Here is a 16,112-nt window from a genome sequence, read left to right as displayed (position 1 = left end):
TTGGAGCAGCGGAGGCGGCCAGAGTTTGGAGAAGCCACCGCGGTAAAGAAGAACCGGAACGAAGAGGAAGCGAGTTTAAAAAAAGAACATCAGGTAAGCTATTTTCCACTTTGGTGTGTTAAGTTTCGATTATTGTTTGTAAAAAAAAATAACTTTTTTTTTAAAGTTTATTTTTATTAGCGAACCGAGCGGTACTTTTAGGGTGGACTGACCCATTCGCCGCTTACTTGGCTGGACGAGGCGTCCACCGGGACACCGGGGTGGTGGGTGGTGGAGATGTCTGGGGGGTGCGGTTAAAGGACGCACTAGTGGCAGCCAGTCAGGTGCTCCTGATCCACACTTAGAAAGTGACTTTGACATGCAAACACCAGGCGGAGACTTTAACCATCAAGCTGGTCGTAGTTATTTAGGTAAGTTTGCTTTATTTATTTTTTTATATCTCGTTTTCTATTAGGGATGTGATTCAATGATCTGTCATGTACTATATGTGGAGATGTTGCTCAACCTTGTTTCTGACGGTGTTTTGTTGAAATATTGTAGGTAATGACTCATCACAATGTGGACATGCTTGCAATTTGCTGAGTCACTCCAGAGTGGTGAAATTGCTGATTTTGAACATATTTGTTCAAATCAGGGTCACCTGTAGAGTGATGGTGCTTCCATTTTAAGGGAACTAAAATTTTTGCGTGGTATTTTATAGAAGTCCACCCAAGCAAAATAAAAAATAAAACAAATTAAAAAAATCACAAAAGCCCTCTAAAAGACATTTGTAATTTTTTAAATATGCAAAATGACATTTTAGATTACGTTATGATGGAACTGAGGAGGAAAGTCTCAATTATCAAAATTGCACACACACACAATTTTTTTTTAAAAAATTAATCAAGAAAATATCATGGAGTTGTTAAAAAGTTGAGATGCACAAAATGTGATTGATGCGAATTGGATGGAGAGTGGACCCAAAAGCAGGCGGAGGCTGAGTGGTTGTGATGAACGGTTTATTGAAAAGGGGAAGTGTAGATGGCACTTGAGGTGCGCTGGCGAGTAGTGGAGGCAGGGAATGAGTGGAGGGCAGGCAGCTGGCTTGACGGCGTGGCAGTAGGAATTAACTTGGCGGTTAACACGGAGAAAACACTGAGGACACGGAGAGATACGGAGGTCAGAGAGGAGCCAAGGAATTGTGTAGTTTACGTGGAAACTGGGGACCCGTTGTACCGCTGAGAAGCTGTAATACTCTGGCAAGAGTTTCTGGGTTCTGGCAGGCTTTTATACAGGTGGTAACGAGGGCTGATTGGTGACAGGTGCACGGCCGAGGAAGGTGCTGGAAAGAGAGAGAGGGAAAAAGAGAGAGAGAGAGGGCAAGATGGCGCAAGGTGCCACCCAGGCTCCAACCTGCAGTACCCACTGCGTACTGCTCATGACGAATAAATTCCTACACAGCAAATTGAGACTTAATCTGATGAGATTTGACAGAGATGTAAATGTCTGGACATTTTGAAATCAGATTTATTTACTAAATTCCTAATCAGAACCATGTGGCCCTTCAATAATATTTGAAACAGATACAGTAATGTAATTCTATAATTATTATGATTATTATTGTTGTTGTTTGAAATTCTCCTGATTTTAATTGTTTTGCATCAGTCAAACCTGATATTTTAACAGGTATTGTTCACTTTCTATATCCTCTATTCTATATCTATATCTTTCTATATCCTCTATATCTATATCCACTGTATATACCCTTCATAAATAATCAAGCATATACAGTGTGTATGTATGTATGTGTATATATGTATGTATGTATATATATATATATATATATATATATATATATATATATATATATATATATAATATATATATATATAATATATATAATATATATATAATATATATAGTATATATATATATATATATATATATATATATATATATAGATATAGATACACACACACACACACACACACACATATATACTAGGCGGCACGGTGGACGACTGGTTAGAGCGTCAGCCTCACAGTTCTGAGGACCCGGATTCAATCCCCGGCCCCACCTGTGTGGAGTTTGCATGTTCTCCCCGTGCCTGCGTGGGTTTTCTCTGGGCACTGCGGTTTCCTCCCACATCCCAAAAACATGCATGAATTGGAGACTCTAAATTTCCCGTAGGTGTGAATGGGAGTGCGAATCGTTGTTTGTTTGTATGTGCCCTGCAATTGGCTGGCAACCAGTTCAGGGTGTACCCCGCCTCCTGCCCGATGATAGCTGGGATAGGCTCCAGCACGCCCGCGACCCTAGTGAGGAGAAGCGGCTCAGAAAATGGATGGATGGATGGATATATATACTACTCACAAATATCACCAGAACCAGTGATGGCAAAGAAGATGTGTGCGTGATGATAACCATTGAAGTGCGAGCGTAAATAGAGTATAGCATACTGACTCGTATGATAACGACCAGAGAGGTTTGCCAGCACATTTTTTTCTGTCATAAGTGTGCCAGGTACATTCACAGGGTGGGTAGTTTTACACTATTTCAGTTTTATTAGTCCAGTTTTATTATTTTTAATAATTAATTTAAGTTAATTTGTCAGGATAATTTTATTTTTTTAATCTATTTTCTTTAGCGGATTCTGTAGTTTCAAGCGCACTGCTTACATTAACAACATGGCTGCAAACACAGAGGAGTTAGTCTACAAAAGGACAGTCGGTGCTGTTTTTGGTCACTATATTTAGCCAATTTTCCGACCTATCTTGCGACTGTTTAAAAAAAAAAAAAGAAAGACTTGCAAGTTGCAACTTTAATTCCTACTTAGAAACAGACAACATGAGTGGATTCATTTTCACATTTTTTTGCATATAACAAGGAGTCTGGTGGAAGGTAATCACAGAGTCAATCACGGTGAACATTGCCAAAGATATGGTGTTCATTTATGCCTTGCAAAAACAGTGATTTATCGACATATTGGATCCTTTTGACCCGAAGTATGGGCGTCCAAGCTGCAAATATTTTGCAGAGTTCGCCCTGCTTCACCTGTACAAACAACTCTACATGAGAAAAGTGTGTGAGAGAGCTGCAGGTGGTGCAGTATTACTTTATTCTTACGCTTACGTATGGATGAGCCGAGCCACGCAGTTTCAGGGAACCTTTTTATTATGTTAATCTGTCAAACATTTAGTTGTGTTTACTTACGCGTTTCAACTAAAGGGACAGAGGAAAAACTTAAGTTCTCATTATTTGAATTTATTTATTTCCACCATTTCTGTAGAAATTGATTGAAGTTAATGCTGGGAAAGAACATTTGCTGGAGAAAAAAAACAGCAACAAAGATTGTTTGGTATCAAGAGAAATAAAGCAAATCCCAGAAGGGAAAAAACAAAACTCCGTTTGAATTATGTAATTCCATCAAAATCTTATATACCGCTTATCCTCACGAGGGTCACGGGTGTGCTAGATCCTATCCCAGCTGTCTTTGGGTGAGAGGCGGGATGTTTTATATATATACATATATATATTCAACAAAAGTGGCTCCAAGCTGTTGACTGCCACTCTCAGCTGAAGGTTACTGTCAAACTAAAGAAAATTAAGAGAATAAAGCAACCACATATCCTCCGCTACCTGAATGCTAACATACAATGGGCAAAGTCCATAGGCACATGGGATAACAATTAGCATCTATGTGAGTTCAAGTAGATCATGTTCTGTGCCTCCATTGCTGAGGAGGCCGACCGGAGCTGTGGCCGTAAGGTAGTTGGTGCCTGTTGTGGCGGCAATCCCCGAACCTGTTGGTGGACGCCAGCGGTGAGGGATGCCCTCAAGCTGAAGAAGGGGTCCTACCGGGCCTTTTGGGCCTGTGGGACTCCTGAGGCAGCTGATGGGTACCAGCTGGCCAAGCAGAATGCAGCTTTGGTGGTTGCTGAGGCAAAAACCTGCACGTGGAAGGAGTTTGGTGAGGCCATGGAGAACGATTTCCGAACAGCTTCGAGGAAATTCTGGTCCACCATCCGGTGTCTCAGGAGGGGGAAGCAGTGCACCAGCAACACTGTGTATAGTGAGGATGGGGCACTGCTGACCTCGACTCGGGACGTTGTGAGTCAGTGGGGAGAATACTTCGAAGACCTCCTCAATTCCACCGACACACCTTCCCATGAGGAAGCAGAGTCTTGGGTCTCTGAGACGGGCTCTCCTATCTTTGGGGTTGTGGTCACCGAGGTGGTTAAAAATATCCTCGGTGGCAAGGCCCCGGGGGTGGATGAGATTCGCCCGGAGTTCCAAAAGGCTCTGGATGTTGTGGGGCTGTCCTGTTTGACACGCCTCTGCAACATCGCATGGACGTCGGGGACAGTGCCTCTGGATTGGCAGATTGGGGGACCGGAGGTTGTGTTCCAACTACGAGGGGATCACACTCCTTAGCCTCCCTGGTAAGGTCTATTCAGGGGTGCTGGAGAGGCGGGTCCGTCGGGAAGTCAAATCTCAAATTCAGGAGGAGCAGTGTGGGTTTTGTCCTGGCCGTGGAACAGTGGACCAGCTCTATACCCTCGGCAGGGTCCTCGACGGTGCATGGGAGTTAGCCCAACCAGTCTACATGTGTTTTGTGGACTTGGAGAAGGTGTTCGACCGTGTCCCTCGGGGAGTTCTGTGGGGAGTGGTTCGGGAGTATGGGGTGCCGAACCCCCTGATACGGGCTGTTCGATCCCTGTACGACCAGTGTCAGAGTTTGGTCCGTATTGCGGGCAGTAAGTCGGACTCGTTTCCGGTGAGGGTTGGACTCCGCCAAGGCTGCCCTGTCACCGATTCTGTTCATAACTTTTATGGACAGAATTTGTAGGCGCAGCCGGGGCGTAGAGGGGGTCCGGTTTGGTGGCCTCAGTATTGCATCGCTGCTTTTTGCCGATGATGTGGTTCTGTTGGCGTCATCAAGCCGTGATCTCTAACTCTCACTGGAGTGGTTCGCAGCCGAGTGTGAAACAGCTGGGATGAGAATCAGCACCTCCAAATCTGAGACCATGGTCCTCAGTCAGCAAAGGGGGGAGTGCCCTCGCCGGGTCGGGGATGAGATCCTGCCCCAAGTGGAGGAGTTCAAATATATCAGGGTCTTGTTCACGAGTGAGGGAAGAATGGAACGTGAGATCGACAGGCAGATCGGTGCAGTGTCTGCAGTGATGTGGACCTTGTATCGGTCCGTTGTGGTGAAGAAGGAGCTAAGCCGAAAGGCGAAGCTCTCGATTTACCGGTCCATCTACGTTCCTACCCTCACCCTCACCCAGAGCTCGTGACCGAAAGAACAAGATCCCGGATACAAGCGGCCGAAATGAGTTTCCGACGCAGGGTGTCCGGGTTCTCCCTTAGAGATAGGGTGAGAAGCTCGGTCATCTGGAAGGATCTCAGAGTTTAGCCGCTGCTCCTCCGCATTGAGAGGAGCCAGATGAGGTGGCTCGGGCATCTGATTAGGATGCCTCCCGGACGTCTCCCTCGTGAGGTGTTCCGGACACACCCCACTGGGAGGAGACCCCGGGGACGAACCAGGACACGCTAGAGAGAATATGTCTCTCGGCTGACCTGGGAACACCTCGGGATCCACTCGGAAGAGCTGGAGGAAGTGGCTGGGGAGTGGGAAGTCTGGGCTTCCCTGCTGAGGCTGCTGCCCCGCGACTCGACCTCTGATAAGCGGAGGAAAATGGATGGATGGATGGATCTATGTGGCAGTGTTGTTACCCTTTATGTAACAGATATATCAACACAAACAGTGCTGTAACACATGTAGACATAAAATATAATGATACGCCGAGGCATATATTCTCTATCCTTTGCAAAAACAAAACCAAATAATATTAAGGCAATACTGAGATGTCGAGAGAGGAGCTGAGCCTCCAGTCTTATACTGCCTCCAGGTGGCCAAGGCGCACACACCAGAATGAGCAGCACATTAAAGGAGAAGTGTGACAAAAACTGTTTAATTATTTTTAATTCTATTTGATTATGCAATTACTGTACATTTAATACTATCAAGTGTGATTTTTGTCATAATAAAACACATTAAATCTTTCTTTTTGTGGGGGGGGGGAGTCTGTAAAGGATTCATGGCATTTCTATTAATTTTAATGGAAAAAGATGTTTAGAGATACGTGTGTTACGGACGTGGTCAAGGAACTAATTAAACTCGTATCTCAAGGAACCACTGTATAGAGACCATTCACACTCACAGTCACACCTACAGTACGGACAATTTAGAGTCTTCAGTGAACCTATCATTAATTTATTGGGAATAGGGGATGAAGCCGGAGTACTCTGAGAAAACCTGCGCAGGCACAGGTAGTACATGCAAACTCCACACGGGAAGGCCAGAACCCGGATTCGAAACGCCGATCTCAGATCTGTATGTCGGATTTGCTAACCACTATTTCACCGTCATGTCCAATCATGTCCTTGTCATTTGTTTTTTTCTATAAGCAAAGAGGGAAAAACAGATTAAAAATCCCTGCCTGTACAGTTAATGGAATTTAGATAGACCAGTGTCTTTGTGTTTTGCCAAACTCCCTTAAAGCAACACCTAAAACTGTCGGATGTAGCCCTGTTACACAATTGCTCAAATTGCCAGAATGTGTCGCAACGACTTGCGGGTGCAGCCGGTATCATTAGAAAGGAGAAAGGAGCCGTTCAAACTTGCATACCGCACTGCCAAAAACAGACAACTGGTCCAAATGACGCAGTGGTTTCCATTGGTGATGACATCAGCAGCAACATCAAAGGAAGAAATATTAAATATTAAGTCAAACAATCCAATCATGAATCACTTTATGCATTATTTTAGCTGGAAGATTAATTATTACTGTAATTTGAGTATACTGTAAAGGAAAAATCAACTAGTCACACTCCCCGGAAAGTTTAACTGGGTGTTGGTCAGAATAATTTAAAAAAACACAGAACTGAAAATTTCAGCACTGATGCAACAGCTATTTTAAATTACTGGAACTTAGAATTATACACACTGAAGAAAAATCTTTATTTAGACGAGGTTATAAAAGGTCTTAGAAGGGTCATGCAGGCTCCTTGCAAAATATCGCTTTTTGTCAAAAAACATTTTGGGGGATAGAAGTGCTCCGTTACGAGCAGCATGTCTGTCAGATCTGTCGGTTCAGGCTTCACTTCTCTACTCTGACCTTTCTTTGTGGAGTTTGCATGTTCTCCCCAATGCTTGCGGGGGTTTTCTCTGACTACTTTGGGTTCCTCCCACATTCCAAAAATGTGCATCTTGCAAAAGGTTCATTAAAGACTCTAGATTGTCTATACTGTAGGTGTAAATGTGGGTGTGAATGGTTGTTTGTCTGTAGTTGCCCTGTGATTGGCTGGCAGTCCACAGTGTACCCGACTTCTTTCACCAAAAGTCAGCTGGGATAGGCTCTAGCTCACCCGTGACCCGAAGGAGGATAAGGGTATATGGAACTGTATATTTTGAGTAACATTTTAAATATAATGTCATACATAGGTTCACCACTAAAATTAAAGCATTGAAGCAACACAGAGTCTAAATGAGGAATAATGATATACAGATGGACCTTTGTCCCGCCACACGCCGAACGCCGCCGCCGAAAGCGACTGAAGTCGATTTTGTCTGCGTTGCTCGGTTTGCAGCTGCCTTTACGCACTGCCCCCCCCCCCCCCACACACACACACAAAATAATAATAATAAATAAATAATTCGAAATTGTGGCAGCACGAAACAAGTGGTTCGCATGTCTGCCTCACAGTTCTGAGATCCTGGATTTGAATCTCAGCTCTGGCCTTCCTGTTTTCTGTGTACTCCTGCTTCCTTCCACATTCAAAAAGCATAGATGTTAGGTTCATTTAAGACTCTAAATTGTCCATAGGTGTGAATGTGAGGGTGAACAGTTGTTTGTCGAGATGTGCCCTGCGATTGGCTGGCAACTAGCCCTGGGTTTACCCTGCTTCTCTTGCCAAAAGTCAGCTGGAATAGCTCCACTGAATGTCTGGTGGTTAATCTTCTTCTTCTCACATTCATCTTCTCATGTTTAGGGTAGGTCTCTTCCTTAGGAATACTTTTCAAGCAAAATGCCAAAGAAAAACCACTCACAGTTAGACTTTTATTTGCTCGCTGAACAGAGGTCTCGTGAGGTGTGTTGAAGTCGCATTTTAGAGGCAAAAAACTGTTATCCTTCAAAGTATGAGTATTTTTGCATTATTTTATTTATTGACTCATTGAGTTGTATTATTATACATTATAGAGTAGTTTGAGCATTACTTGAAATAAATTGCATCTCGTGTTAATGATGTTTTTGACGTGAGCTGACTGAGACTTTGCACTGTTGTCATAAATGAAAGGAGTGTCTCAGATAGCATACCATCGTATGTTTATGTTGCCTCCTCACATGGCTCGGCAGTGGCGTGCTTCAATAGACATGTTTGCATTTACATTTTTTCACACTGCAGATAAGCAAGATTAATAGCATGGAAACAAACTCGTACGCTTAATAGCCGACAATAAGATGTTGGCTGTGATTTAACTGTGTTATTGTGACAGTTTTTGCAGAAAGCCAACCTTTGATTTAGCTTTATCAGGGAGCATTAAGAACTTGTTGACGTAGTGAAAGCTTAAGGTCATCGTTTTATTTATGTTTTTTTTTTTTTTTAATTAGATGTAATTATTAACCGCAAAGGCCAGTCATGTAGCCATTTCCTCCCTTCTTACAACATTTCACACTGAAAAGCTTTTTTTGGGGGGGGGGGGTTGATTAAATTTAAAGTGCCACAACAATAACTTAACAATTGTGCCACAGCAAGATTTGGTGGTTAGCACGTCTACCTCAGAGAGCGGTTCTGCGTTGGAGTCTTGGTTCAGGCTGTCCTGTGTGGAATTTGTATATTCTCCCCATTCTTGTGTGGGTTTTCTCCAGGAACTGTAGCTTCCTCCCACATTCCAAAAACAGTGTTAGGTTAATTGAAGATTCTAAAAAATTTCCATGGGCTTGAACATGAGTGCGAATGGTTGTTTGTCTATATGTGCCCTACGATTGCCTGCAAACAGTCCAAGGTGTAGCCACAAATTCAGCTGGGATAGGCTCCAGCTCGCCTGTGACCTTAATGAGGACACTCACAATAGGAAATGGATGGCTATTATTCCAGATCTGTTGCAGTATTTTTATTGTATAGTAAGTGTATTTACATTAGCATTTGTTTGATAACTGACGACTCTAAATTGCCCATAGGTGTGAATGTGACTGCGAATGGTTGTTTGTTTCTATGTGCCCTGCGATTGGCTGGCAACCAGTTCAGGGTGTACCCCGCCTCTCGCCCGAAGATAGCTATGATAGGCTCCAGCACGCCTGCGACCCTAGTGAGGATAAGCGGTACAGAAAATGGATGGATGGATGGATGGATGATAACATGAATTTGAGTGGATTTGACCTCGGAGGTTCCACTGTGTGCTCTTTGCTGGATGTATCATTTGCCAATAAAAAGCAGTCCACAAAATACAAGGCTAGATCTGTTTAACAGCAATGGAGACACAGGATCAAGTATGTCTACATCTTTAGTGGTGAACAGTGGACTTGGAGTTCCCCCTCTGGGTGATCGCACACCCACCAGTCCCTTCCAAGTGAAATTCCCTACTGACTACCACTGGAAGGAGCCAGCAAGGAAAGTCAAGTCGTTAGAAACAAGAGATTGGAGGAAGAGGAAACAGTTAGCTGTGGCTGACTCCCACAATGGAGAAAAATAGATAGACCAGTGAGGTGAGAAGAATTTTGCCATAGGTAACAATCCTCCTTCTAAGATATAGTGCGAAAGTTGTATAAGTTAGAGTTGGATCTGTCATCATTTATGCATCATCTCCATTCAAGAAAGGAATCTTAGTAAACCTAATTTCAGCCAGCATCAAAGTGCGTCTTGCCTCATTGGCTTTTTGCCACCCTTTACTGACAGAATGACGCAGTAGGAAAAGAAGAACAATATCGACCCGAATTAACCATGACGTAAGCAAACTCTCATCCAAAGCAGAAAAGACTCATAGTGCCCTGTGTTAAAGAGAGTCATCATTCTATTAGGTAATGTTTACCGCGTCTACCAGTTTTATTTTGTTTGATTGCTACTTCCTATTTTTGTGCCATTACCTTTGGCTTGACAGGACACCCAGCCAGTATTCACCAGCTATTCATGAACAAAGGATTTTTATTATCTGTGACTGATGTTGTGCATTTGAGTCCATATGTTTGCGTTTGACGAAGAAGCAGCACAGAGTGAAGACGTACGCCGATGCGTTAGATTCTAGCTCGTGATAGCAGCTGCTTGTCACCTGTGAACACAATTAGTGTTTTCTAGCGATCTGTCTCGAAAGGCTTGTTTCTACCAGGCAGTAAGGTTCAGTACGGCATGTATTGTGGGTTCCTGGATTAACGACGGTCCACACACCCCTGTTCTAATGCCAGGGTATGTGATATAGAAAATGAGATCAAGATGAATCACTTCAAAACTTTTTCTATCATCAATGTGACCTGTGCGATATGAACAAAATTTTATGGACTGATATAGGTAATTTAATATCTCGATAATGATATATATCCTGATACAGTATTTTCCCTTACAATTGCATGAAATTAATGGCAAATTTCTGTGATCTTTTCTTTGTTTATTTCTACACTATATATTTTAGACCATACAATTAAATGAAAAAAAGATTAATCAAAATAAAACACAAATATCTAATGGCCAACGAAATACCATTCAAAATCTCTCGTCGAACAACCACTTTTCAATGAATGCAGTCAATTGCAAAGGATTAAAATAAATACAACACAGTGCTTCAAGTAACATTCAAGTCATCCTACCATTTATCCGATTCCCTCAGTAGTGGCAAGGTACTGTATATCTAACAATACAAATGATAGGGGGCGGCATGGTGGACGAATGGTTAGAGCGTCTGCCTCACAGTTCTGAGGACCGGGGTTCAATCCCCGGCCCCGCCTGTGTGGAGTTTGCATGTTCTCCCCGTGCCTGCGTGGTTTTTCTCCGGGCACTCTGGTTTCCTCCTACATGCCAAAACATGCATGGTAGGTTAATTGAAGTCTCTAAATTGCCCCGAGCTGTGAATGTGAGTGTGAATGTTTTTTTGTTTATGTGTGCCCTGCGATTGGCTGGCAACCAGTTCAGGGTGTACCCCGCCTCCTGCCCGATGATAGCTGGGATAGGCTCTAGCACTCCCGCGACCCTAGTGGGGATAAGCGGCTCAGAAAATGGATGGATGGATGGAAATAATAGGGGATTGTATCGTAGAATAGACGTTTTAGCTACAATATATATCATTTAATCGCACAGCTCTAATGTGACCTACACAGAACTGTACCTACTGTCTGCTACCGTTCAAATGCAAGGTTTTTGTGATGTAAAAAAAATATACCAAGATAAATCATACTGTTTGAGGGTTTTGTAGATGTCTGTCTTGAGCTTGGTTGGTTTCCACCAGGCGGTTCGATTCGGTATTTGTTTTGGTACAATACATGTTATAACAACATGAAAATATGTTGTAAAGTGAAGTATTTCTCTGCCAGTGCACTTTAGCATATTTTCAACAGAGACCGTGATTTACAGTAGCCTTTGTTCCACTTTCCTCTTTGGAAACCTATCAGAGTACTGTAATTCACAACCACGCTTCAAGTCAAACCTCTTTTCTGGGATTTTGTGTGCCCAAGGCTCACGGTACGAGTTGCTAAGTTGCTAAATCCGTCCGTTTTTTTTAGCACTCATGGTTGAGCTGGAGCCTATCCCATCTGACATTAGGCTAGGTATACAGGGCAAGGTGCACAAATTTATCAATGAGTTGTCGGTTAAATTTGTGATAAAACATTCTGATGTGTTATATGTTGTTGCACTTTGTCAACGGCCTCACATCAGGCAATATCTTTTTGAAAATGGGCTCATATTCCGGGCAGTAACATATTGAATAAAGATAAAGATTTCAGAATCATTGGCGGATGACAGTAGTCTATCACCCCTTCACACTGCCTTTCTGTCAAATTGGTGCACCAGACCTGTAACAAAATTATTCGCATATTTCCTTTCACTAAGCTCGTAACTCAGTTTACCCCATATTAAATCAGTCTTTCCCATTGAAATGAATCGAAATGCCATCAATTTATTCCAGTCTCCTCCAAAAAGCACCACAATCTTTCTGTTTTGTGTTTTTAATCAAGAAAAATAGCACTGTATCGCCTAAAAACATAATTAAGGTCAAGGTATTGCTATCTTTTATACAGTATATGCCAGGGACTGGAACTGATCATGAAATGATCTTATTTTGGGATGCTGTGTTGCTATGTTAAAGGAAACACCGTTTCGAAAATATGTGTTGCTAGGTTCTGTTTAAAAGGCAAAGGTGACCTCCCTTCTGATGTGGCTATTTTGCAGGATCGCTGTGTGAACGAGGCTTATAAAATCAACACCTTGGTATTATACGGAATGTGAGCTCCTTGAGTGACGACTTGTGATGTGCTGTTGAGTCAAACAAGTTAGTATAGAATGGAGGTTTATGTCAATTCAGAAACAATTCCACTTGGTGGACTGATTTGGAGAGATGTCTACCTTGAACTTTTGTGTGGTCCAGTTGACATTACGATTTTTTTTGTCAACGAGAATCACGTCATTGTGTTATTGTCTGACGGAAGTGCCCTCACATCTTTTTTCTTAGCATTTTGAGGAATAAGGCACTACTTTTCCTGTATTCTACCTCAGGCCGTTGCCTCCTCTGCTTCCTCACATTTTTACATATGCAGCATTTGAAGTGGAATGAGGTCTAAACTGACCTGAAGTCAACTTGTGTGGCCTCAACTCAACTACACGTTTGTGTATACAGTGCCTAAGCGTGCTCATACACACTCTCAGGGCCATACCACTTACGGTGTGTGTGTCTGTGTGTGACCTTGACAATGTGCACCACTCCTTCCCCTTATCCACCGAAGGAAGCGTTTGAGACTCTAGGGACTCATCAACTATTAACTCATAACTATTTAAAGGAATTGGGGGAAAGTTCATGTCCTCAGATTATTGTGAAAATTGCCGCTTCTCTGCGAGCCGCTAATGGAGCTAACACACACGCGCGCACATGCATACACATACCTCAAGTCTGTAGCAGTGGCCAGTGGATTTTGTCAAATAATTTAGCTTTTTAACTAAAAAAAAAATGCACACTTTGTGATTATTTGTAAACATTTTTGGCTTTTATTGCAGTAGAGTAGACGTGGCACCTGTAAAGCTGAAATTTAGCAACACAAATCATTTCAGAATTAAAGCTGCTAAACATTTGACAATAAAAAAGGTGGGAAAATGGTGGCTTTTACATGTAAAGGAGGCGGATGACTGATACCATGTGTTGTACTAGAACAGACATGGCATCTGTAAAGCTGACGTTTACAGCAGAGTTTAAATGAGAAAGTGCTGCTCAGCAGGAAAAAGTTCTGTTTTTTTAAAGGCTGTGGGGTTATTTCTAGCTCATAATTAGACAAAAAAATTACATGTATTGGCATATCCTGTCACTGTCAAAAATGTTTATTTGGCCGCACCGCCACACTACATGCCCGTGCATGCAAGACTGTCCTTATACAGGTATGTCCTCATATGTCTTTGTTTGCATTAAAGAGATTACCTCCAGTCACCCCCGCTGTCCTGAGGATAGTCATTCGTGTGTGTGTGTTTGTGTGTGTGTCTCTGGGTGTGTGCGTGGGCGTGTCTGTGTTTGAAGCTGGCAAGCTCAACATTTCTCATGACAATAGAGAGTTTTTTTCACGAGACAATAGATTGAAGTGATAAAAAATGACTTCAGGTTCAGTTACACACTGTAGTTCCCATGTTGTTCTTGAGCTGTTAAACTCCCGCTTTCAACTTTGCACCTTCTGCGTCACAATAAAAAAGTGCGAGTAAATGATTGACAGCGACAGAGCAGTGAGGCAGTCAGTCTGTCTTGTATCAGTCGATGCAGTTTCACAGGTCATTTTATTTAAAATATTAATTTATTCAGACTTGTGTTTTTTCCAAGAGAGAGCTTTTATTTTCAAATTATCTCTCCAAGAAAAAAAAATTATATACAGACCCTTTCAATATCATGGAAAAGTTTATTTATTTCCAGAATTCCATTCAAAAAGTTAAACTTTCATAGATTTAGGGTCCACAGTTTAAACAATTTCAAGTACCGTAATTTCTCGTGTATAATGCGCACCCTCAAAGTTGACCTCAAAATTCTGGAAAACCCTTCTACCTACGTATAATGCATTTTTACAGTGCATGATTTTGCTTCTACCCATATGATCAAAACATGAAGTATTATCTGTATTTTGTTAGTTTTTTCAAATAATTATTCTGAACACACAATACTTTCTTTTTATTAACTTGCTATTATTTTGAAATTCACAGCCCTACTTTTATTTAGTAAATGAGAAAACACACAGTTGCTCATATGTTTGATTACCCAGGCAGGATTTGTAAGATGTTTACAATTATTTTAAGAAAACATGAAGGACCAGGTGAAACACATTTAATTTTGCGTTAAAGGGTTTCAAATTAAACTGTCAGGCATTTCAGAAAAGCATTATCATTAAACAAAACATAACAATAAAGAAATTAATGATGGTGGTTGTTCAGTCATCAGTCGTGTTTATAAAAAAAAAAAAAAAAACTTTTTTTTTTGTTTTTTTTTTTTAAATATTTCACAAATTCTCCCTGGGTATGTTAACTTATGAGGACAATTGTACATACATGCAGTCATATGTACCCCTGTCATATTGGAATGAAAGTGTAGTCTACACCTTTTTCATAACCTCTAGGGGGCGGTTGCATAGTGGAATGAAATTATACAGCTTTTTCATAACCTCTAGATGGCGGCATAAATTGATATAATGTGAAAGTCTTTTTCATTTTCTCCAATACCTATGTATAATGCGCACTATTGATTTTTGACAATTGTTTGAGGTAAAAAATTTGCATTATACACGAGAAATTACGTTATTTATTTGTTTATTTTTTACAGAATTCGGGCTTCCAGCTCATAAAACCAACAAAATCAGGAATTAAAACAATTAGAACACTGTGAAGATATCACCATTTACCGGTACTTCTCAATTTTTGTAGAAAAAAAAGAAAGGAATTCGGTTCACGTTAAATCAATCACAATATGGTACTTTCAAAACGATATGTTTATCTTCAACTCTTGGTTGGGAATCCCTTTGCTTTAATCACTGCCTCGATGCGCCGTGGCATTGAGGCAATCAGCCTGTGGCATTGCCAGGCAGTTATGGAAGCCCAAATTTCCTTGATGCTTGCTGTCAGTTCTTCTTTGTTTTTGGGTCTGGTGCCCCTCATTTTCCTCTTGATAATACCCCATAGATTCTCAATGGGGTTTAGATCCGGCAAGTTGGCTGGCCAGTCAAGCACTGTGATGGCATGGGCATCAAACCAGGTTTTGGTGCTTCTGGCGGTATGGGCAGGGGCCAGGTCCTGCTGGAAGATGAAATCTGCATCTCCATACAGATCCTAAGTAGAAGGAATCACAAAGTCCTCTAAAACATTCTAGTAGACTGTTGTGATGACCTTGGATTTAAGAAAGCAGAGTTTACCAACGCCTGCACTGGACATTTCACCCCAAATCACGACTGACTGTGGATATTTCACACTGGACCTCAAGCAGCTTGGGTTCTGTTCTACACCCGTCTTCCTCCAAACCCTTGGACCTTGATTCCCGAATGAAAGGCACACTTTAGTTTCATCGGAAAAGAGGACCTTGGACCACTGACCAACAGTCCAGTCCTTCTTCTCCTTGGGCCAGTTGAGACACTTCCTACGTTGGCTCAGGCTCAGAAGTGGCTTGACCTGAGGAACCCGACAGTTGTAGCCCATCTGTCGGATGCGTCTGGATGTGGAGGTTTTTGAAGCTGTGACACCCGCCTCATTCAACTCTTTCTGGAGCTCTGCTAGATTCTTGAATCTTCTCTGTTTGATCATCTCTTTTGCTGGTGCATCTTCTCCTGCCACATTTTGTCCTTCCATTAATATGCTTGGACACAGCACTCTGTGAACAGCCAGCCTTCTTAGCTATGAACTTTTGTGGCTTACCC

The 16,112-nt window shown here is 42.1% G+C and overlaps 1 protein-coding gene across 1 annotated transcript in view; it reads left to right on the top strand.

The window, feature by feature from the left end:
- Window positions 1-299: 299 nt before the first annotated feature.
- The window catches only part of pparg (peroxisome proliferator-activated receptor gamma), a 40,185-nt gene continuing 24,372 nt past the window's right edge, over window positions 300-16,112 (top strand). Inside the window, exon 1 of the mRNA XM_061686943.1 lies at window positions 300-410. Within this exon, the coding sequence (XP_061542927.1) occupies window positions 359-410 (52 nt within the window). The 5' untranslated portion in view covers window positions 300-358. The remainder of the gene's footprint in view (window positions 411-16,112) is intronic.

This window comes from Phycodurus eques, chromosome 10, assembly GCF_024500275.1.
Source record: "Phycodurus eques isolate BA_2022a chromosome 10, UOR_Pequ_1.1, whole genome shotgun sequence".
NCBI classification, from domain to species: Eukaryota; Metazoa; Chordata; class Actinopteri; order Syngnathiformes; family Syngnathidae; genus Phycodurus; species Phycodurus eques.
This window is presented reverse-complemented; position numbering and strand designations above follow the sequence as displayed.